Raw genomic sequence first — 25174 nt, forward strand, 5'->3', positions numbered from 1 at the left:
TTTTACTGAAAAGAAAACTAAAGTTTTCAGAAAATCTCTTAAGAAAAATATTTCTTTTGAAGGGTACAACCCAGCCAATTTAGAATGAAGTCACTTGTTTCTGAAATACTTTCTAGGTTAAGTGATATTAAGATGATATCCTAATCTAGTTTGAAAATAGGCATGTTTTACCAATTCCTTGTAAAATTGTACTGATCATTGGGAAAGAAGTGTTTAAATTTCTTCCTTATTGATAGCCACATTGTATAAGGCTGAACCAATTTCACGGGTGTTTTTACACCTAATCTAGTGCTTATTTTACATTTAAATTCTGCATGACACTTGCCGTTTAAAAGCGTTCAGATTATGAAGTTCATATTCTTAAGGAATTGTCCATATGTCTTAAGGAGTAAGAGAAATTTTAACGTTACAATCAATGTCATTACTCTGGCAGCTGGCTTCTCTTTAGTGAGCAAGTCATTAGGAGTGTAATAGAAAGGATAGGAAACTGGTGTATTTTGTAACGAAATGAAGGCAAAAGAACCAAAATCTTTCAAACACGTAGTGCTAAGGAGATAGAAATTCCCACCTTTCGTTAGGAAATGAGTATAACTAACTGCCGTCTTTTAGAACACAGAAATTTAACAGGTTTAGAGTAAACTGAAAAGAGTGGAGAAAAGACAAAATGGAAAGTTAGATTTGAAGTTGCATCAGACATTAAAAAAAAAAGTAAAAGTGAGTTTAAAGCTGGCAATGGTTAGGAGTTTATATCTCACTCCACCCCCAGGAACACTTTTTGGAACCCGAGCGCCTGCGGGACCCTTTGGCAGCTGGGGACTGGAAGCAACGGAACCAAAGGCAGACGGTCCTCGGTTGCTGGGGCGGACGTGGGCCCAATCTGTCCGTCCCCGCAAGTTTCCCCCAGTGCTGGGACCTGGGCGAGCGGCAAATTCAGATTTTCCCGACTCGCGGGCCCGAGTTGGAGGCTAACTGGGAAGTCTTCGTTCCTCAGGTGAGGAGAAGGTGGTCGAGTCCCGGGAGCTCTTTTGGAACCCGCTCCACGCCTGTGAGGGAACTTCCAGGGGACGACGGATTCGCCCAGCGCAAAGGAAACTCGCGCCTCTGCTCTCATGCTTACTCTCCTCAGTATTCATTCATACCGAGCTCAGAAGTTTCTAAACAGTTTCCCTCGTCCGAGCGTAATTCTTACGCAAAAGAATGGATTTTTTTTTTTTCTTCTTCTTTAGGACCTTTTTCACGTTCTCTGCGTTCGGTTGCCAGCCTCCAGGTCGACTTTTTGGCCTTAGGAATTAAATTTCCAAAGAGTTTTCTCTGCAGGGGGAGCTGACTGCAATGATGGTAATTGGTAGTACCGTTGAGGAAGTAGTTTTCAAAGGTATCGCTCACCTTTGTGTTCCCACGTTTAAAAGAGTAACCTGGCTAATTCCGTGGTCTCAGCAGCTTAGACTGAATTTTGCTGGCAGGCAAAAGTTAAATGGCTTACCTAGAAAACCACAGAGTTGGCTCTAGAGCTTAGATTTCCTGACATCCGGCTTCTTTACTGTAAACAGAGGGAACTTAAAACTATCTTAAATCTTTTAGGGTGGCTGGTTCTTAGCAGACTGCAGGAGTACTCTGAGTTACTTGGTAGGAGATTGGGCTGCAGAAGAGAGGGGATTCCCTTTAGATCTTGCCCCCTTCCATTTTTAGGGACATATTAAAAAACACAACCAAAGAGGAAGGTTAATTATTGAAATGTTTTCTCTATGCTTACTCAGGTTAGTAGCCAATTCATGCATAATAAACTCTACAGGCTGTGTATTTTGAATATATTTGAGTAAATACAAAGAAATTGATTGCAGAAGAAAATTAAATGCTGTTGAAAACTTCTTTTTTTAATCCTACTTGCCTTTCCCTGCATGGTTCTGATTCTGATATTGGCATTGATGGACTTTTTTTATTTGTTCGATTGCTTGTTTTGTTAAAAAATTATCAAAATCTGAACGTCCAGTTTAGATTGTTTACATATATTGGATAGGCAAAATAATAGAAAAAGTTTTGGTTGTATTGTTTAAATACTCCAGATTCCAGTATTGAGGGCTGTACATCGTTAGTGTCTTCTCTTGGGTTCCACACTGTATACTGTTTCCAGGTGGAGTAGACCAAGCAGTAGGATATTGGCTCCTTAAAAAAGATGAGTCTAATTCATGGCATACTAAAAATACATAGTATAATCAAAGTATCTTTCAATTACATGACTGTATTAAATAAAGCCAGTGGGCTAGGCTTATAGATTAAGATGAAAAATTCTAGGGAAAGAATGCTGGTGTTACAGTTCTAGCTTTATGACTCTCCAGCTTTGTGACCTTTTGCAGATTACTTCTCTGTTTTCTCCTCTGTAAAATGGAAATAATAATAGTACCTACCTCTAAATGTTGGAGTAAGGATTGAATGAGTTAGTACATGTAGTGTGCTTAGGCTAGTAAGTGGTACTTAGTAAGTGCTCAATAAATGTTAGCATTTATTTTGAAATATGTTAGAAATGCCAAGTTAGAGCATAATTTGGCTTGTGTAAACTTTCTGGAAGCATAAGGCATAATTCATAATCTGGCTAATTTGTTAACTGGTAAACAACTAAAATTGTTTTACTGTTATATAACATATAGCATTTATATAATTGTTATACAGATATTATACTGAACATCTAAAATTAAAACACTCATTTAACAAACTCTTTTGGCATAGTTTTTCTGTGTCATATTTGCAACATAATTATGTGAATTATGTCTTTGGTACAGTTGACATATTATTTTCACAGTTATATCTTATGGATACTATATACAATATCAAATATATATTTTTATTTTACAGTTATTACATGTGGTTGACTTTTCAAAATCATTCTTCATTTTCTATTGCAAAAGGAAGTTAAGGCATATTTAAGCAAAATTTATCTTTCTTAGCTATTTTGAGAATGTGATTTTTCGTAGGGTTAGGGAGACAGGTGAAATTTTCTAAAGTAAGGTTTGATACAAACATTAATTCTATAGAATCTGGAATTTATCCAACCATTCCCCACCCCCCCCCAAAAAAAAAACACATATAAAGCACCTAGTATGTATCTAATTTTGTGGATATAAAGATGTGGTTCTTACTTCTAAGTAACTCATAATTCATGAGGAAGGAAGAGTAGTGTTAAATTGTTATTTATTGTAATAGTGTCAAAAATGTTGTTTGTGACCACAAACAACATTTGGAGTAAAGAGCATAATATTTTCAAAAAGTATTCTATTAATATATTTCATAAATTATGTTTTTTCTTCTGCAGTTTAAAGAGTAGAGCATTACAGACTAAAACGGAGCAAGTTAGAGGGAAAAAAAAAGAATGTATCAGTTATTCACTTGATTTTTTTGTTGGGGGCAGGGAGCAGACAATTAAAATAGTGTTGGATGTGAAATGTCAAAGTGTGTTCAGTGGAGTGTTTATAAAGTATAGTTTAAAATGATATATATGTCACTGATACAGGGCATGGTGAGATGATTTTGTCAAAAATTATCGTGACAAATTAGAAAGTTTTTTTCACAGACTGATAACCTCTTTCTTTTCGGTTGTACATGCATAGCCTTTTTTCAGTTTCTCAAAGTTAAATTGAAAATTAAGATTTAGCATTATGTGAAAGCCGATTAAAAGGGTTTGAAATTAAAGAATCTGTGAATCTAAAACAGAATGATATTTATAATCCCTTAAGCCGTCTAGATAGATTTTTCAGATTAATGGTTTTGATGCATTGAACCCGTTCTTTAAACTTAATTAAAATTCAAAAAAGCATATTTCAGAAAATGATCATTAATAAATATTCATATCTCTGATGGTTAAAACATTAATGGTCTTAGAGCTTATCTGCTGCTGCTGCTGCTAAGTTGCTTCAGTCGTGTCTGACTCTGTGCGACCCCATAGACGGCAGCCCGCTAGGCTCCTCGGTCCCTGGGATTCTCCAGGCAAGAATATTGGAGTGGGTTGCCATTTCCTTCTCCAATGCATGAAAGTGAAAAGTGAAAGTGAAGTTGCTGAGTTGTGCCCGACTCTTAGCAACCCCATGGACTGCAGCCTACCAGGCTTCTCCATCCATGGGATTTTCCAGGCAAGAGTACTGGAGTGGGTTGCCATTGCCTTCTCCGTAGAGTTTATCAGGCCACATTAAACATTATATTTTCAGATAGCCTTGGGGTTCTGTTGGGTTCTTTGCCTTATGTAAGGAGGGTAGTTACCTTCACTTGTTTGAAATGATGTTTTATATATTTTTCATGTGGTAAATATTGCACACTAATTTGTTTTCCCCCAAGTATTATAACAGTCTTTTTTAAAAAAAATCCAACAATCATGATTTTAATTTTTTTCTAGATTTGTTGATCTACAGAATGCTTCGATACCCATGTTTTTGTAGAATCTATAAAAATTTTCTTTCATGCTGGTTGGAATCTGGCATATTTAATTTGGGTGTCTGGCCAAAAAAAATACATGCTACAGCAGAAAGATATAATGAATATGAAGCCCAGGAGGAAAAAGATCAAACTGGAGTTCAGGAGTTACACAGATCTCAAGATAGAGATTCTGGAGTGATGACTAAGTTACATATTCCAGTGATGGTGGATGAAGTTGTTCATTGTTTGGCACCACAAAAAGGGCAGGTAAGTTGATTAATCTTTTATTTTCTAACACTTTTTACTTGAAATTACAATTCACTTAATGTTCACATTTAAGTGGTTTTTAGTATATTTACAAGGCTATATAATTATCACCACTGTCTAATGCAAGAACATTTTTATTATCCCAATAGGAAACCCCAAACCCATTAGCATTCACTCCCCATTGATTCCCTTCTCTTTGTGCCTGACAACCTTCTAATCTATTTTTTGTCTATATGGATTTGTCTGATCTGGACATTTCATATCAGTGAATTCATACACTTTGTGATCTTTTCTGCCTGCCTTTTACTTAGCATATTTTCAAGATTTATCCATGTTGTGTATCAGTAATTGTTTCTTTTTATTCCTGAATCATTCCATTGTATGGATATGACTTTTTTTTAAATCTGTTCATCAATAGATAAGGTTTACGTTTCCATGTTTAGACTACTCTGAAATGCTGCTATGAACATTCATGTAAAAGTTTTTGTGTGAACATGTATTCAATTCTTTTGGGCATGCGCCTTGGAGTGGATGCTGGGTCATATGCTAACTCTATGCCTAACTTTTTGAGAATCTGCCAAACTGTTTTCCAGAGTTGGTTAGTTTCATCAAATAACAGTTTTAAAAGGAAAAGAATGTTATATTCTATGTGGTTAGGATATGAAAACGAAATTCTATTGTAGCTTCTTGAGAATTTTAATATCTTTTTAGGAATGACTGAAGACGAAGGTGGAAATTTCAGTTCCTATCCTGTTTTCTTAGGCTGAGTTTTCAGCTACCCTTCTGTCTTACTGAGAATTCACCAGAGAAATAGGACCAACAGGATGTGTAGGGGAGGTGTGAGTATATATGTGGTTGTTAAGAGAGAAAGAGAGATTGATTGATTTTAAAGAATTGCCTCAAATGATCATAGAGGGTTGGTAAATTCAGAATTTCCATAGTAGGCTGGAGACTCACTTAAGACTTCCAGTTTGAGTCCAAATGACTGGAAGCATTTCTCCCAGTTCCAGGGAGGGCAGTGTTTGTTCTATTCAGGCTTTCCAGTGATTGGATGAGACCAAGACATTTTTTTGGAGGATAATCTGCTTTACTCTGTCCAGCAATTTAGATGTTAATCTAAGTTTAATTTAATTGTTATCTGAATGTTAAGTTTAAATTTTATCTGAACCCTAGTTAAATGTTTTCTGCTAGTAGCAAAAACCAAATATTTATTTTGCAGTAACCCATGAAGTAGAAAAATAACCAAAGGAAAACAAACCCCATAAAATCTCCTCCTAATTATGTATTTTATCTGCCCTTTTTCAAAAACCAAGTGGAATAAAATTAGGCAATTCTACAACTTGACCTACCCTGCTGTTTCATTGTTTAAGTTCCTGATAAATATAATGTTGGTTTGTTTTTACATTTCTATTGTTCTGATTTGAGTTTTCCAGTTAATTTTTATTGGAAGTTTAATTTTATGAATGTTATTTCTGAGAACTTTAATGTGAGGTACACTTAGAGACAGTGTTATTTCTTACCTTTTCTGCTGTCTGGCAGACAGCTTTATTCACTATTCCCTTAATCTTCAAGTAATAAAGAACTGCTGACAGTCCTTGGACAGGAAAGGTCTTCATTCTTCCAGAATCCATTATTTGCTGCTTTTCTTTCTGAGCCTTTTCTCCAAAATCATATTCCTTTGCAAACTATGAGTCATACATTCACCTGTATCAATCATCCACTTAATTACTGTTTTTCACATCACCTTCAATGATAAATTTACAAATGAAACTTTGGATCATAATAAGAACGTTAAAAAAATCTACATGCAGTTTTGAGTGAGGCCTTGATCACTAATAATTAATAATTATTTCCTTTTCTTTGATATTTAAAAGATGCTTACTTAAAATAATTGGTTTTGGGAATTTCTTCTGTATCATAGCCTATTCACTACATATTAATTGTACAAATATTTATGAGTTTGAATTAAAACAGAATTGCTCTTATCTTTGTCTTCCTTAGGGCTTTCCTGATAGCTCAGTTGGTAAAGAATCCGCCTGCAATTCAGGAGACCCTGGTTCAATTCCTCAGTTGGAAACATCTGCTGGAGAAGGGATAGGCTACCCACTTCAGCATTCTTGGGCTTCCCTTGTGGCTCAGCTGGTAAAGCATCTGCCTGCAGTGTGGGAGACCTGGGTTCAATCCCTGAGTTACGGAGATCCCCTGGAGAAGAGAAAGGCTACCCATGGGGTCACAAAGAGTCGGACACATCTGAGCAACTTTCACTTTCACTTTCACTTTTTCTCTTCCTTGGGAGTTACTTTTCGTGACCCCGTGGACTGTAGCTCACCGGGCTCCTCTGTCCATGGAATTATACAGGCAAGAATACTTGAATGGGTTGCCATTTACTTCTCCATGGAATCTTCCTGATCCAGGGATTCCTGCACTGCAGGAAGACTCTACTGACTGAGCCACCAGGGAAGCATTGGGAGATACAGAAGGAATTAAACAAATTATAGTTCTTTCTCCTTTCCCATTTTTCATCATTTTGTATTCTGGGTGAATAATTTTTTGTAAGAAGGTGCTACTTGTTCTAAAGACATTCTTCTTGCTCTTGAAGATGTTTTAGTATAGGCTACCTTGGTCAGTCTTTTATTCCTAATTTCTGAAAGCTGGAGACAATAAGCATGATCCTGTCTAGCTGAAGATGATAGCAGTTCAGACGATACAGGAGACTTGTTGTTCTTTGCCCAGTAGTGTTGCTAATGTAGCTTGGTGCCTTGAGGGTTTCTGTAAGAGTGATAAGTTATGAGGGACATGTTGGTCATGCAAGGACTAGTACCAGTAGCTATGTAATTTCCTTCAAGTAGCTTACTGTGGCTCTGCCTCAGATTCCTCATCTGTGAAATGAAGTACAACCTGTCTCATATGGTCATTGTGAGGGTTAAATGAGTTCCTTTATTTAAATTGCTTAGAATGATATCTTCTGAGTAGTATAAGCTCAGTAAACATTAGCTGATTCTATTATGGGGATTAAAAAGGATCAGCATTAGTAGCTAGATACAATAATATTCAAGAGAATATGTAAAATAGATAGCTAATGGGAAGTTTCTTATAACACAGGGAGCTCAAACTGGTGCTCTGTGACAACCTAGAGGGGTGGGATGGGGTGAGGGGTATATGGGAGGATTAGGAGGGAGGGGACATATGTATACTTATGGGTGATTTATATTGTTGTATGGCAAAACCCAACATAACATTGTAAAATGTAAAAATTTAAAAAAAAATCATGGAAAAAAAATAAGGAGAAAAATGCTAAGAGACAGCAAAAGTGGAAATAAAAGTACCAACAAAGATGAAACCAACATGTTTGCAGCTGGAAGGTGCTGTTTCGTCTGCCTTGAACCATTCTTCAGGTCTTGAGTTAAATTTCACTTTCTCAGGGAAGCTTTTCAAGAGCCTACAGAGGAGGATCGTCTCCTGGTTAGCACATTCATGGAGTCATACAATTTTCTTTCATAACATTTATAATTTTTTTTTAAATGAGATTATTTGTTCAGTGGATGTCTTTCGTAGCAGACTGCCCTCCATGAAACTCATGGACGTGTTGATCTTGTCTACCATTTCCAGGGCCTAGCATAAGCACTGTGACATGATGGATTTGTAATAATTTTTAAGGCAATGGATAAAAGTCAGAGTAAACTGGAGCACAGATGTGAGGGGTAGATAAAAGGAATATCCCTCAGGTACTAAGGGAGCCTCTCAGGCTCAGGACTTCTGTATGATTCCAGCTTCAGTGTGGCAGGCCCAGTCTGATGAAGTAGCTGGAGAAATCTGGTAAAGGAACAGATAGGAGAACTGAGAAAATGAGCTGGTATCTAATTGATGCAGAATAGGTTATGATAAACATCAGGTTAAGATTGTAAGGTTGGGTTTCTAAATACTCAAAATAAGTGTTTTATCTATTTTGATATTCTAATATTTAATATTAATTTCATTGTTACTTGATTTGCTGAAGTTGTCATGGTACAAGGTATAATTTTCTTTATAAAAATGCATTATACTCCATATAATGGATTTTCCCTAACATCAATAGCAGCATTTCACTTGTTTTACTTTAAATCTTTACAATCTTTAAATAGAGATTGAGCATAAAAGAGAAAATCCTGGAGCTATAGATTTACTTTCTTTGAATATTAAAAACTGATCAATCACAGAAAAAAGGAGCTTATCTTGTTTGACCTCAAATTATTGAGAAAGTTAGGAACCTCTATGAGACAGGCCTTGTACCACAGCACATATATGAAGATACATTTTTTTCCTAAAGAAAGGACTATATAAATTTCAGATGAAATGAACTGTGTTGACATGGAGTTGTTTCCTCTCCTTTATTTTTAAACATATAGCTTTCTTGGAAACAAATTTTTATTTCAAATTTTATTCTACCTTTGTTTATTTGAAAAATGTTTCTGTTTTAAAGCATCATGGAGCCAGTTAAGTGACCTTTGTTATCAAAATACCTTCAAAACTGTGATATTTCCAGGGTTGTACTGGTAAATATTTAACACCTGGTCTGTGGGTCAGGGTGGAGTATGGATTTCAACAAAACAAAAAACCCAATTTATTTTGTTTGTAGATTTTCATGAAATACAAATTTCTATTATCATCCATTTCAAGCTGCTAACCTGGTATCATTGAATGTACCTTTAAGAAGAAATATGTACAGTTGGCTGTCTCCAACCTGTGTGAATGACACTGGATATGACTCTCACGATTGAGGCCATTAGATATCTGTAGGTTATATATAATGGCAAAAAATTTTGCCTGACAATTCTGAAAATTCGTATAGTCTGTCAATTTTTCCCTTAGCTTATTTGACATTCCCTACTTAAGATCTGTATTTTGTATTTCTCTACTCTGGAAGGTACCATGGTATAGCCATAGAATATTGTATTCATTTACTTTTTTAGCAGTGACATTCTTTTTTTTCTCTAATAAACAATCCATCCCAAATATAAAACAGGTTAAAAATGGTATTCTATAGTGTGACTTTGTTTATATTATTTACTGGTGCTAAAATCCATAATGCATTATATAACAGTGAGACATTTTGTTGAGTACAAAAACTTTGAAATCAGCATCAGTGTCCTTTTATTTTTTGCACAGTTTGGGTTCACATTGATAAACAAATATAAAATGTAACAGTTTATTTTTTAAAGTTGTCCTGAAATCTCACCTTGATTTTTATTTCTATAGAAGTAGTAAGATAATTTTAATTAAATCAAAAGGGCATTTTAGTAATAAACATATAATTAAAGTTTCAATACAGCAATAAAGCAATTATAAATATTTTTGCACCTAATTTCAAACCACCAAAATAAATGAAGCAAAAACTGACAGAATTGAGGGGAGAAAGAGACAGTGCTATAGTAATAGAGATATCAGTACCCACTCACAATATTCTGTAGAACAACCAGACAGTACAAAGGAATAGAGATCTTAACACAATAAACCAATCGTTTAAGGCATATACAGAACACTGTACTCAATATCAGCAACATGCACGTATCTTGAGTACACATGGGATATTTTCCAGGATAGGACATATGTTAGGCTATAAGTTCAGTCTCAGTAGATTTTAAAAGATATCGTTCAGAGTATCTTCTCCAGTCACAATGGGATAAAATTAGAAATCAATAGCAGAATACAATTAAAATATTCATGAATTTGTGGAAATTAAGTAAAACATTCTTAAACAACCAATAGATCAAAGAAGAAATCACAAGGGAAATTAGAAAATACATAGAGATGAATAAAAACAAAATCACAACATACCAAAACTTAAGTTACACAGTGAAAGAAATCCTAAGGGAGAAATTTATAGCTATAAATACCTAGATAAAAAAACAAAGTTCTCAAGTCAGCAACCTAGCTGTACAACTGAAGGAACTAGGAAGAGAAGAGCAAATGAAACCCAAAGAAAAATGGTTGAGAGGATCAATGAAACCAGTCTTCAGGGACCAACAAAATTGACCAGTCAGTTGTTCCATACAAGGGTCTTGACCGGCATATAGGTTTTTCAGGAGATGTAAGATGGTTTGGTATTCCCATTTCTTTAAGAGTTTTCCACATTGTCTTAAGATCCACAAGTCAAAGGCTTTAGCATAGTCAATGAAACAGAGGTAGATGGTTTTCTTTAGTTCACTTGCTTTCTTTATCATCCAGTGAGTCTTTGCAATTTGATCTCTGGATTGAGAAAGGAGTATAACAAGGCTGTTTATTGTCACCCTGTTTGTTTAACTTATATGCAGAGCGCATCATGAGAAATGCTGGGCTGGATAAGTTACAAGCTGGAATAAAGATTGCTGGGAGAAACATCAACAACCTCAGATATGCAAATGATGGCACTCTGGTGGCAGAAAGTAAAGAGGAACTAAAAACTTGATGAGGGTAAAGGAGTAGAGTGGAAAAGCCGGCTTAAAACTAAATATTAAAAAACTAAGATCATGGCATCTGGTCCTAGCACTTCATGACAAATTGAAGGGGAAAAGGTAGAAGCTGTGACAGATTTCCTCTTCTTGGGCTCTAAAATCATTGTGGATGGTGACTGCAGCCATGAAATTAGAAGATGATTGCTTCCTGGTGGGAAAGCTATGAAAAACCTAGCCAGTGTGTTAAAAAGCAAAGACATCACTTTGCCGACAAAGGTCCATATAGTCAAGGCTATGGTCTTTCCAGTATTCATGTGCAGTTGTGAGAGCTGGACCATAAAGAAGGCAGAGTGCTGAAGAATTGATGCTTTTGAACAATGGTGTTCGAGAGGACTCTTGAGAATCCCTTGGACAGCAAGGAGGTCAAACCAGTCAATCTTAAAGGAAGTCGACTATGAATACTCATTAGAAGGATTGAGGCTGAAGCTGAAAACTTAAATACTTTGGCCACCTGATACGAATAGCTGACTCATTGGGAAAGACCCTGATGCTGGGAAAGATTGAAGGCAGAAGGAGAAGAGGGCGACAGAGGATGAAATGGTTGGATGGCATCACTAATGTAATGGACATGAACTTGGGCAAAATTTGGGAGGTGGTGAGGGCAAGGAGGCCTGGCATGTTGCAGTCCATGGGGTTGCGAAGAGACAGATGCAACTTGGCAACCAAACAACAGGAACAAAAACAATATTGACAGTCTTAGCTGGAAGGACTAAGAGAGAAAGAGAGAAGACTCAAATTAACAAATTGAAAATGGGGTGATAGCCACCAATTCTACAAAAATAGAAAGGTTTATATGAGAGTTCTAAGAACGATTGTATGCCAACAAATTCGATGGTGGTTTAGTTGCTAAGTCATGTCTAACTCTTGTGACCCCATGGACTGTAGCCCACCAGGCTCCTCTGTCCATTGGATTTTTCCAGGCAAAAATACTAGAGTGAGTTGCCATTTCCTTCTCCAGGGGATCTTAATGACCCAGGGATTGAACCTGGGTCTCCTGCACTGCAGGCAGATTCTTTACTGACTGAGCCAGCTTAGATTAAATGGATAAATTCCTGGAAACAACAGGACCTACCAAGACTAAATCAAGAAGAAATAGAAACTCTGAATCGACCTATAACTAGTAAAATCAACAATCTCTTGACAAAGAAAAGCCCCAGACCCGATGGCTTCACTGGTGAATTCTAGCAAACATTCAGTGGCGAATTAGTATGAACCCATATCAGACTTTCTGAAAAAACTGAAGAGGAGGGAGTGCTTTCTAAGTCATCCAATAAAGCCAGCATATTCTTGATACCAAAGCTAGACAGAGACACTACAAGCAAAGAAAACAACAGACTGATAACTCTTATAAGCATTGACACAAAAATCCTCAGCAGATACTTATATACAGAGTTAAGCAGCACATTAATAGAATTATACACCATTACCAAGTAGAATTTATTCCTGAAATGCAATGTTTTCATCAGACAAAAAAAATTGATCAATGTTATATGTCACATCAACAAAATGAAGGAAAAAGAAAAAGCATGTAATCATCTTAATCGATGCAGAAAAATCATTTTACACTAAACTTACCACCTTTTCATAGTAAAAACACTGAACAAACTAGAATAGAAGTACCTCCATGTAATAAAAGCCTTATATGAAAAATCTACAGTAAATATGATGCTCAGTAGTGAAATACTGAAAGAGTTTCCTCTAAGATCAGGAACATGACAGTGATGCCCATTTCACCAGCTCTGTTCAACATACTACTGGGAGTTCTAGCTGGAGCAGTTAGGCAAGAAAAACAAAAGGCACCCATATTGCAAGGAATAAGTAATGCTATAACTGCAGATCATATGATCTTATACATAGAAAACACTACAGATCCCACATACAAGAAATAACCCAAATCAAAACAACAAAAACCTCATAAATTAATTTAGTGAAGTAGCAGCATACAAAGGCAGCACACAGAAATCAATACATGAACAATCAACAATCTGAAATGAAAATTATGATACGGTTCCATGTGTAATATCATTGAAAAGAATGAAGTACTTAGAAGTAAATTGAACCAAGGAAGTGAAAGACACAACGAAATCTATATTTGTAAAACAAGCAAAAACACATAAAAACACATTATGTGTTCACAAGTTATAATACTATTGCTAAAATGTCAGTGTGACCCAAAGCTGCCTACTGATTCAATGAAATTTGTTCTAAAATCTTAATGATGTTATCTTAGAAACAGAAAAATCCATCCTAAAATTCATATGGAGTCTAAAGGAGCCCTGAATGGTCAAAATAATCTTGAAAAAGACCAAACCTGGAGAACTCATGTTTGCAAATTTCAAAACTTACTGCAGAAGTACAGCAATCATGAGTGTGATACTGCCATAAAATCAGACATATAAACCAATGGGATAGAAAAGAAAACCTGGAAATAAGCTCTCAGGTATATGTTCAAATGATTTTTGACAAGGGTGCCTAGGATAGACAATGGGAAAAGGGCATTCTTTTTAATAAATAGTGCTGAGAAAACTGGATGTCCATGTAGAGAAGAATTAAGTTGGACTCTTATATAATACTACAATACATAAATTTACTCAAAGTGGATCAAAGATATAAATGTAACACCTAAAACCATAACACTCCTGGAACAAAAACTTCACAACATTGGATTTAGCATTGATTTCTTGGGTATAACACCAAAGGTAGTCAAAGAAAAAGATAGATACATTGTACTTCATGAAAATTTTAAAAATTTAGGCATGAAAAGACACTAACAACATAATTGAAAAGGTGACTTATAGAATGGGAAAATATTTGGAAATCATATATCTGGTATCAATTTAATATGCAGAATATATAGAAAAAATTTAAAACTCAACAGTGCAAAACAACCTGATTCAAAAATGGGCAAAGAACTTAAATAGACATTTCTCCAAAGAAGAGATACAAATGGCCAATAAGCACATGAAATGATTCACAAGATCACAAATTATGGAAATGAAAATCAAAACTATAGTGGGATACCACCCCACAACCATTAGAATGACTACTGCCAAAAAATGAGAAAACAACAAGTGTTTGGTGAGGATGTGGAGAAATTGGAACCTTTGAGCACTGCTGATAGAATATAAAATGATATAGATGCTGTGAAAAACAGTTTGCCACTTCCTCATGAAGAATTTAAAGCAGAATATTATGATCCAGCAATTCCATTTCTGATAATATGTACTCAAAAAATTGAAAAAAGGATCTTGAAGCAAAATATTTGCACACCCATGTTCATGGCAGCATTCACAATATCTAGAACATGGAACTAACTCAAGCGTTCGTTGATGGGTGAAGAGAAGCAGAACATGACCTACACATATAACAGGGTATTATTCAGCCTTAAAAAGAAGGGAAATTCTTCAGTATGCTACAGCATGGATGAGCTATAAAGACATTTTGGTAGATGAATAAGCCAGTCATAAAAAGACATACTAACTGTATGATTCTACTTACTAGAGACACTTAGTGTAATCAATATCATGGAGACGGAAAGTAGAATGGCAGTTGCTAAGAGCTAGGGAAGAGGGGAATGAGGGAGTTATTGTTTAATAAGTATGGAGTTTGAGAAGATAAAATGAGTTATGTAAATGGATGGTAGTGATGGTTGTGTAATGCTGTGGATGTGTTTTAATACCTACCATTGAAAGCTACACTTAAAAATGGTTAAGATGATTAGGTTTTATGTAGCTTGTTTTAGCATAATAAAAATTTGTTTAAAAAAAAAGTTCCTGATTTGAAGAAAACACACTGTTTCATATTAATTAATGGCTACTAGAAATAGATGATTGTTTCATAATTATATGCAAACATTCAAGTAAAATATTGTTGCTTTTCTATTTTACTATCACACATTCTGTGTTTCTTGCAGATTGTTTTCTAAGTGTACTTCTAAAATATCTTTAATATATATTTTAAAGCCCCATTAATACTAGATTTCGTGATTGGTTTTCTGTTTATTATGTACGATATTTTATTAGTACCATGAAATCAAGTGGGCCTTAGAAAGTGTTACTGTGAACAAAGCCAGCTGAGGTGATGAAATTCCAGCTGAACTATTTAAAAATCCTAATAGACGTTGCAGTTAAAGTGCTACACTTAGTATGTCAACAATTTTGGAGAAGTCAGCAGTGGCTGCATGATTGGAAAATCATGTTCAAACTACTGCACAATTGCCCTCATTTCTCATGTTAGCTAGGTTATGCTCAAAACCTACCTTCAAGGTAGGCTTCAGCAGAATGTGAACTGAGACCTTTCAGATGTACAAGCTGGGTTTTGAAGATGCAGAGGAACCAGGGATCAAATTGCCAACATTCGTTGGATCACAGAGAAAGCAAGGGAATTCCCACATTTGCTTCTGCTTCATTGGCTACACTAAAGCCTTCGACTGTGTGGATCACAGCAAACTGGAAAATTCTCAAAGAGGTGGGAATACCAGACCACCTTACCTAGAAACCTGTATGTGGGTCAAGAAGCAATAGTTAGAGCTGGACGTGGAACAACTGAGTGGACTGGGAAAGGAACGTGACAAGGCTCTGCACTCTCACCCTGCTTATTTAACTTATGTGCAGAGTGCATCATGCAAAATGTTAGGCTGGGTGCATCACAAGCTGATATCAAGATAGCTGGGAGAACCATCAATCACCTCAGATATGCAGATGATACCACTCTAATGGCAGAACATAAAGAGGAACTACAGAGCCTCTTGATGAGGGTGAAAGAGGAGAGTGAAAACGCTGGCTTCAAACTCAAAAAAAACAAGATCATGGCATCCAGTCCCATCATTTCATGGCAAATAGATGATGAAAAAGTGGAAACAGTGACAGGTTCTCTTTTCTTGGGCTCCAAAATCACTGCAAATTGTGACTGCACCCATGAAATTAAAATACACTAGCTCCTTGAAAGGAAACCTATGACAAAACTAGATAGCATATTAAAAAGCAGAGACATCATTTTGCTGTCAAAGGTCCATATTGTCAAAGCTATGGTTTCTCCAGGAGTCGTGCAGATGTGAGAGTTGGACCATAAAGAGGCTGAGCACTGAAAAATTAATGCTTTTGAACTGTGCTAGAGAAGACTCTTTGGAGTCTCTTGGACTGCAAGGAGATCAAACCAATGAATCCTAAAGGAAATCAATCCTAAATATTCATTAGAAGGACTGATGCTGAAGCTGAAGCTCCCATGCTTTGGCCACCTGATGCGAAGAACTGACTCACTGGAAAAGACCCTGATGTTGAGAAAGGTTGAGGGTAGGAGGAGAAGGGGATGACAGGATGAGATAGTTGGATGGTATCACTGACTAAATGGACGTAAGTTTGAGCAAACACCAGGAGATAGCATGGGACAGAGGAACCTGCTCTGCTGTAGTCCACGGAGTTGCAAAGAATCTGACATGACTTAGCGACTGAACAACAATTTATTTAATATATTATCTGATATTTCAGATACTTGTCACATTTATAGGTGGTCTGCACTACCTGGTTATGTGATGAACATTTTACATACTCTTATTAAGGTATTTAAAATCTTTTAGACAGCTAATAGTAATAAACACAAAACAACTAGACAATTACATATTGAATTCTTATATTTGATCACTTAATTAAAATTTTTTATCTTTTTTTTTTTTTTGGTAAAAACTACAGTTTTTCAGCTCTAATGTGTACTAGTGAAACCCACGTTATTCAAACTATCAAATTTAGAATTTCCTCTTAGAGTTTTAAGGTGGAGTGTATGGGCATTTGGATCTCAATGGTAAATTTAGCATATTTTCTCTAACCGGAATATATATATATTTAATGCTATTTATAAAATACTTTTTCATATCATAAGAAATGTGAAAAACTCATTCAGAAATGAGTTTTCTGGTTGTATTTTCAAATTTTATTTGGCTTTTTTGTTGTTTAGTTGGTAAATTGTCTTCATCTCTTTTGCATTGCGCGGACTGTAGTCTACCAGGCTTCTCTACTCTTTGGATTTCCCAGGCAAGAATTCTGTAGTGGGTAATCATTTCCTTCTCCAGGGTATCTTCCTGACCCAGGGATCAAACCCACCCCTTCTGCTTGGCAGGTGGATTCTTTACCACTGAGCCAGGGAGCCTTTAGCTAAATGAGTTACTCATTTGGGCCAAAATGCTTCCTAGTTTCTTTAACAATTCTTAGTTTTAGAAATCCCTGAGCAATAGTCTAGTCATAGTTACAGAGTTTATAACTAAAAGGATAATAAGTTGTTCCTGCTTATTTTCCCATAAAGATATTAGTACTATTTAAAATACTCATATTATGTACTTTTATAATTTACATATGATTACAATAGTTTTCATAGTAAAATCTTTAATAATTGCAGTGTATTTCTTGAGTGTATATCCACCCTTTCTAGTAAGTTCAGTATCTGTGAGAATTTTCTGGCTTTCCTTTCAGTGACTTAGTACAGTTTTATCAGTGAATATAATTGTCTTCTTTAGAATTTAGAAGCACAGTATAAATACAGGACATTGGGCCTTTATTTACATAAATAAGACCAATAACGTAATCAGTTCTTTTTCCTACTCAATGTCTTTAAATTATCTTCTTATGATTTGCTCTTTTTATTGTCCAGAAACTGAATCCTAGTTTTTTGCCATTCAAATATGAGAATTAAATTTTTTTTTTGCTTTAAATTTAGCCTAAAAATTAATTAGAAATTACAGTTTTCCTGCTTTGATGATAACTTACAAATAAATGTGGTTCCATTGTTGTGAAAATGATCTTCCATTTAAAAAGTCAGATATATGTACTGAATTTTAAGTTTTATTTGAACCATTCTTTAAGTTTAGTAAACAGAGACCTAGGAAGAAACAAATGTCCATTCTGTAAGGGAAGCTCACGGGAAGAAAAAGAAACACATGAAGTTTTTCTGTTCACAAAGCACATTTGCATGAGTCATCCTGAGTACTGGTTACTCTCTATTTGGGTCAGCACTAGTCCCTGATCAATAGTCTAATCATAGTTACTGCAAGAGGCTAGGTCCAATGGTTCTTTCTTTTCCCATTGTTTTTCTAGGTCCCATATTATTTCTGTTAAAAGTGCTTGTAAGTATACCTTGACCTTGTGAGTTCTCAGAACATTTCATTTTACTCTTCTTCCACTGCCTTCTCCTCATATAACTACTTAGCTGTAAGTAGCATACTTAAAATGTTATTTTATAATAAACCAAGTTACAAAGCTTTATGGTGACTCATCTTACTGTAATGATCTGTGAACTCTCTCTTTTTTTTTTTGTTGGGTGCTAGTTTTTGTCTCCTTTGGGTGAAACAAATATTTACCAGGAGATAATGTACATTTAAAGATTTTATTTGCTTTTATGAATGTTGTTTCAGAAAGTATTTATATGCATTTTTATAGCTACTTACCTTTTCTTTTCTGTGTAAACGTTTCACTTGGTTGCTTGAGTCCTTAATGTATAAGATGTTATATTGCATTGTATATTAATTTTAAGGATATATTTTATCCTTGTCATATTCATTTGCTCTGTGTGATAGAGTGTTTCTGTATGTTTATAATTAAATTTCTAGAAAAGAAAAATAGTTATTTTGTTATATATATTTTTTTCTTTTTGAAAAGCAAAATAAATTAATTCTGGATATATAATATATTTATAAAGACAGGATTTTTCACATGAGGCCAGTGTATGCTGGGAAAAACATTATTAGTAACAACAACATGAAGTTGTAGAACGTTTAATGTTTGTGAAGCCCTTTTATATATTATTGTCTGTGCATTCCATTAGTGTTGATCTCAGTAGCATTTTGTACAAAGTAACATGTTAACTGCAGGAAAAAACAGAGGGAACATGTCCAGTCCTTCTGTTGTATTGGAACTGTGTAGTGATAAATGATATTCGTTGGAATTGAATGCTCCTAGCTACCAATCAGATTATGTGGTTTATGTTTTGTTTTTCCACCATTAGTATTAGTTCTTAGTACCTGGTGGTCAGCCCACAAAAGCTTCAGGACCTGTATTAGGTCTCTAAACTTATAGGTCAGGTACTTTGGTCTAACATCCCTAGAGCATACATCACTAGCTTCCTTGGCACATGGGGGCCTATATCAGTGCTCAGTTATTTGAAGTATGTTAATTCCAGAAAAACATCTGCTTCATTGACTACACTAAAGCCTTTGTGTAGAACACAAAAAACTGGAAAATTCTTAAAGAGATGGTAATACCAGACTACATTAACTGCTTCCTGAGAAACCTGTATGCAGATCGAGAAGCAACGGTTTGAACCGGACATGGAATAATGGCCTGGTTTAAAGTTGGGAAAGGAGTACATCAAGACTGTATATTGTCACCCTGCTTATTTAACTTCTTTGCAGAGTATATCATGCAAAATGCTGGACTGGATGAAGCTCAAGCTGGAATCAAGATTGCCTGGAGAAATATCAATAACCTCACATATGCAAATGACATCACTCTATTGGCAGTAAGTGAAAGGGAACTAAAGAGCATCTTGATGAAAGTGAAAAAGGAAAGTGAAAAAGCTGGCTTAAAACTCAACTTTCAAAAACTAAAATCATGGCATCTGGTCCCATCACTTCATGGCAAATAGATGCAGAAACAATGGAAACAGTGACAGATTTTTCTTGGACTCCAAAATCACTGCTAATGGTGGCTGCAGGCTTGAAATTAACCCTTATCTTCGACAAAAGAGGCAAGAATATACAATGGATTAAAGACAATCTCTTTAACAAGTGGTGCTGGGAAAACTGGTCAACCACTTATAAAAAAATGAAACTAGAACACTTTCTAACACCATTCACAAAAATAAACTCAAAATGGATTAAAGATCTAAACGTAAGACCAGAAACTATAAAACTCCTAGAGGAGAACATAGGCAAAACACTCTCTGACATAAATCACAGCAGGATCCTCTATGATCCACCTCCCAGAATACTGGAAATAAAAGCAAAAATAAACAAATGGGACCTGATAAAAATTAAAAGCTTCTGCACAACAAAGGAAACTATAAGCAAGGTGAAAAGACAGCCTTCAGAATGGGAGAAAATAATAGCAAATGAAGCAACTGACAAACAACTAATCTCAAAAATATATAAGCAACTTATGCAGCTGAATTCCAGAAAAATAAATGACCCAATCAAAAAATGGGCCAAAGAACTAAATAGACATTTCTCCAAAGAAGACATACGGAAGGCTAACAAACACATGAAAAGATGCTCAATATCACTCATTATCAGAGAAATGCAAATCAAGATCACAGTGAGGCACCATTTCACACCAGTCAGAATGGCTGCAATCCAAAAGTCTACAAGCAATAAATGCTGGAGAGGGTGTGGAGAAAAGGGAACCCTCTTACACTGTTGGTGGGAATGTAAGCTAGTACAGCCACTATGGAGAACAGTGTGGAGATTCCTTAAAAAACTGCAAATAGAACTGCCTTATGATCCAGCAATCCGCCTGCTGGGCATACACGCTGAGGAAACCAGAATTGAAAGGGACACGTGTACCCCAATGTTTATTGCAGCACTGTTTATAGTAGCCAGGACATGGAAGCAACCTAGATGTCCATCAGCAGACGAATGGATAAGAAAGCCATGGTACATATACACAATGGACTATTACTCAGCCATTAAAAAGAATAGATTTGAATCAGTTTTAATGAGGTGGGTGAAACTGGAGCCGATTATACAGAGTGAAATAAGCCAGAAGGAAAAACACCAATACAGTCTACTAACACATATATATGGAATTTAGAAAGATGGTAATGATAACCCTGTATGTGAGACAGCAAAAGAAACACAGATGTAAAGAACAGACTTTTGGACTCTGTGGGAGAGGGAGAGGGAAAGGGAGAGGATGGAATGATTTGGGAGAATGGCATTGAAACATATATACCATCATGTAAGAAATGAATCACCAGTCTAGGTTTGATACAGGATACAGGATGCTTGGGGCTGGTGCACTGGGATAACCAAGAGGGATAATATGGGGAAGGTGGTGGGAGAGGGGTTCAGGGTTGGGAACTCATGTACACCTGTGGCGGATTCATGTCAATGTATGGCAAAACCAATACAGTATTGTAAAGTAAAAAAAAAAAAAATAAAAAAAATAAAAAGATACTTGCTCCTTGGAAGAAAAGCTATGACAAACCTGGACAGTGTTTTAAAAAGCAGAGACATCACTTTGGCCACCTGATGCAGCGAAGTGACTCATTAGAAAAGACTCTGATGCTGGGAAAGATTGAAGGCAGGAACAGAAGGAGATGGGAAGACAGAGGATGAGATGGTTCGATGGCGTCACCGACTTGATGGACATGAGTTTGAATAAACTCCAGGAGATTTTGTAGGACAGGGAAGCACACAAAACACTTAAGTTCAATTAACAACTATTTACATGGTATGTACATTGTATCAGGTATTCTGAGTAGTCAAGGGATGATTTAAAGCATATGAGAGGATGAGCATAGGTTATATGAAAATACTCCATGAGGTTGCAAAGAGTTGGACACAGCTGAACAACTGAACAACAACATGCTTCTTTTGTTATCACAACACTCTGCCAAGGAGTTCTGGTCTGTTTCAAAGGTCAGGTCACTGTTTTTTTCAGAGCTTGTTCCCTGATTGATCTTTCACTCTAGGTAGGAAATCTTCTGTTTGTAATGATAGGAGAGGGGGATAAATTGCTCAAAGAAAGGTACAGGATAAATTGACTAGAACCATCAATAGACTGAGTCTTAGAGCTGGAAAGAAAGGGTGCTTGCTGTCAAGGGCGGGAAACTGTAAGAGAATGTTTTCAGGAAATAGTGTTACTGCTAAAAAGGGAAATGGACTTCATGATTTTCCATCTTCTGTATGTTTTTCCTTCTTTTTCTTGTCCCTTGCTACCTAATGTTTCTTCACTGTGGTTTTGATTTTACTCTTCTTTTATAGCAGAAATCATGAAATAAAGCAAATTCAGTCATCTGCCCTTCCTATTTTAGAAATGATCTTCAAAATAGTCTCATGAAGACTGACTTTTCCACCAGTCCAGAATATTTCTACTAAGGTGATTTCTTCTTTGAGTAATACGTGTGAAACCAACATTTTTGAATAGAAAGTCTTGATTTTGCTTTAATTTAAAATGATCAAAACAGCAAATGAATGAATGAACGTGAAGCCAGCTTTTCTTGCTAAGGACTACTTAGAACTTAAATACAATTTGAGCTATTTCAGAAAGGAGATTTAGATAATTATGAGAGAAAAATATTGTATTTTTCCTGGTTTAATATTTTTGAAACATCATTTTCATAACAGAAACTGCCCAGATTTTTCTAAATTATTTAGTTAATCATATATAATTATATCCACAAAGGGAAATTTATGATATAAAAAGTCAGATATTCATTTGCATTATGATATAAAAAATAAGGTATTAATTTGCTTTTTAAATAAGATGAAATACAGCATTCCTCTCTAGCTCATTAGGTCAGTTTAGGATGTTAACCACAGTATTGCAATCTCTGATACTTTTTACTTAAGTTCTATGATAATGAAAGATCAAGAATTAACTAGTTAGATACAAAAACAATCAAAACATTTTTAACCCTTACGTTTGATTTTGAGTTTGGATGATTGCATATTTCAGTTACTGCTTTAAGTTGTATAACTGGTGTTCATTTCTTTTGTTTTATATTGGTTTTGGGTAAAATGTCTTATAAGTCTTTCCAAAATGTAACCTTATAATGTCTGGGAATTTAAGTCAAACTCTTCTAAATGGCTCAAGGTTGTAATTTTGAATATCTATTCTTATTCTCTTCTACGTAACAGTGGTTTTGTTGATGCCTTAATTTCTTCCATCCCTAAATCCCTACATGGCTGTGTGTTTCTGGGTGCCTTTTTACTCTTTTTTGCTGGTATTCATTTCTTAGTATACTGACTTATAGCAAGGTCATCTACACTAAATTTTCCAATAGAGCTAACATGCCTGGCTCCCTCACTTCTGGTCTTTATTTGAGTATCACCTTTCTAGAGAGATCATCCTTGGTGACCTTATTTAAAATTTCAACTACCTTCCCACAATGTTTGATATCCCCTTTGCTTGCTTTTTTCCTTTCGCTCTAACACTTACCATGTTTTTTCATTTTCAATTTGATTTCTAACTGTCTCTTATGCCCTCCTTCTATGGCATCCTGGAATTTAAGTTCCACAAACTTGAATTTTTGTCTGTTTTTTTTCAACTGCCTCCTCAGTGCTGAAGACAGTGTCTGGCACTTAGAAAGTATCCTATAAATATTTGTTGAAATAATTATCACAAGGAAGAATGAAAAGTACTAGTAAGAGAAACATTAAGAAGGTGGGCATGGCAAGTGATTGGGCGAAGCGAAGAAGGCCTTGGGGAAGTGACAAAAAAGACAATGGGCTGTTAGGTCTAAGTTTCTGTGCAAAATGAGACCATTTCCACATTTTTTCAGTAAATATTCATTGAGCTTCTACTGTGTGACAGGTGCAGTTCTCTTCATCCTGGCAATACAATGTGGAACAAAATTGGACATGATTTTAGCCTCCAAGGAGCTTACAGTTTAGTGGAGGAGGCAGGCATTTATCAAATAATCATCAAGGTGAATGTGAAATTTCCACAGCTGTGATAAAGAATACAGCTAGCCCTCCTTATCTACAGTTACACATCCACAGACTCAACCAACTGCAGATCAAAATATTCAGGAAAAAAAAAAAATTTCCAGAAAGTTCCCAAAAGCAAAGCTTGAATTTGCAGCCCACAGGCACACAGAACAATTTATGTGCATTGTAATGATGTGACTTACCTACATCATGAAATGATTACCACAGTAAGTTTAGTGATATATCTATTATCTCATATAAGTACAAAACTGAAGAAATATAAAAAAAAATTTTTTTTCTTCTGATGAGAGCTCTTAGGATTTACTCTCTTAATAGCACTCAAATATAACATATAACAATGTTAATTATATTTATCATATTTTACATTTCATCCCTGCTGCTGCTAAGTCACGTCAGTCATGTCCGACTCTGTGTGACCCCATAGACGGCAGCCCAACAGGCTCCTCTGTCCCTGGGATTCTCTAGGCAAGAGTACTGGAGTGGGGTGCCATTGCCTTCTCCAATGCATGAAAGTGAAAAGTGAAAGTGAAGTCGCTCAGTCGTGTCCGACCCTTAGTGACCCCATGGCCCGTAGCCTACCAGGCTCCTCCATCCATGGGATTCTCCAGGCAAGAGTACTGGAGTGGGTTGCCATTGCCTTCTCCACATTTCATCCCTAGTACTTACTTATCTTATAACTAAGTTCATTCCTTTTGATTTCTTCCAGTTCCTCCTCGCCCACCTTCTACCTCTGTTAACCACAGTGATTTCTTTTTCAATGAGTTAGTTTGTTTGCTTGTTTTTGAGGTATAATTGACCCACAGCACTTTGTTAGTTCCTGTTATGTAACACAGTGATTCTGTATTTCTACACATTTCAAATCGTCACCACAATAAATCTAGTTAACCATCTGTTACTGTATAAAGATATTACATTATTATTGACTGTATCTCTATGTTGCTTTTTATTCCTGTGACTCACTTATTTTTCAGCTGGAATTTTGTACCTCTTAAACCCCGTCACCTATTTCTCTTCTTTTTTGAGCCCCTTCCTCTCTGGCAGCCACCTGTTCTCTGTATCTATGAGTCTGTTTTGATTATGTTTATTCATTTGTTTTTTAGGCTCCACATTTAAGTGAAATCATACAGTATTTGTTTTTCTTGTACTTCCTTCATTTAGAGTAATAACCTCTATATCCATTCTTGTTGTTACAAGTGGGCAGATTTCATTCTTTTATGACTGAGTATGATTCCATTGTATATATACATCACATTTTCTTTATCCACTTATCTCTATGTGGGCACTTAGGTTGCTTCTATATCTTGGCTACTGTAAATAATGCCACTAAGTGATGTGTATATTTTCCAGTTGGTGTTTTGTATCCTAGGCATGAAATTGCTCG

At 35.7% G+C, this 25174-nt stretch overlaps 1 protein-coding gene across 7 annotated transcripts in view; it reads left to right on the forward strand.

The window, feature by feature from the left end:
* The window catches only part of METTL15 (methyltransferase 15, mitochondrial 12S rRNA N4-cytidine), a 248559-nt gene that overhangs the window by 1319 nt on the left and 222066 nt on the right, over positions 1-25174 (forward strand). For 4 of the 7 annotated variants that reach the window (XM_069552954.1, XM_069552958.1, XM_069552953.1 and 1 more), the window contains exons 2-3: positions 767-991; positions 4382-4668. In XM_069552954.1, the coding sequence (XP_069409055.1) occupies positions 4399-4668 (270 nt within the window). In that variant the 5' untranslated portion in view covers positions 767-991; positions 4382-4398. Of the gene's footprint in view, positions 1-766; positions 992-4381; positions 4669-19533; positions 21316-25174 lie in introns of those variants that run through there. The other 3 variants (XM_069552957.1, XM_069552956.1, XM_069552955.1) reach the window with 2 other exon arrangements.

Source organism: Ovis canadensis, chromosome 15 (assembly GCF_042477335.2).
Source record: "Ovis canadensis isolate MfBH-ARS-UI-01 breed Bighorn chromosome 15, ARS-UI_OviCan_v2, whole genome shotgun sequence".
Taxonomy (NCBI): domain Eukaryota; kingdom Metazoa; phylum Chordata; class Mammalia; order Artiodactyla; family Bovidae; genus Ovis; species Ovis canadensis.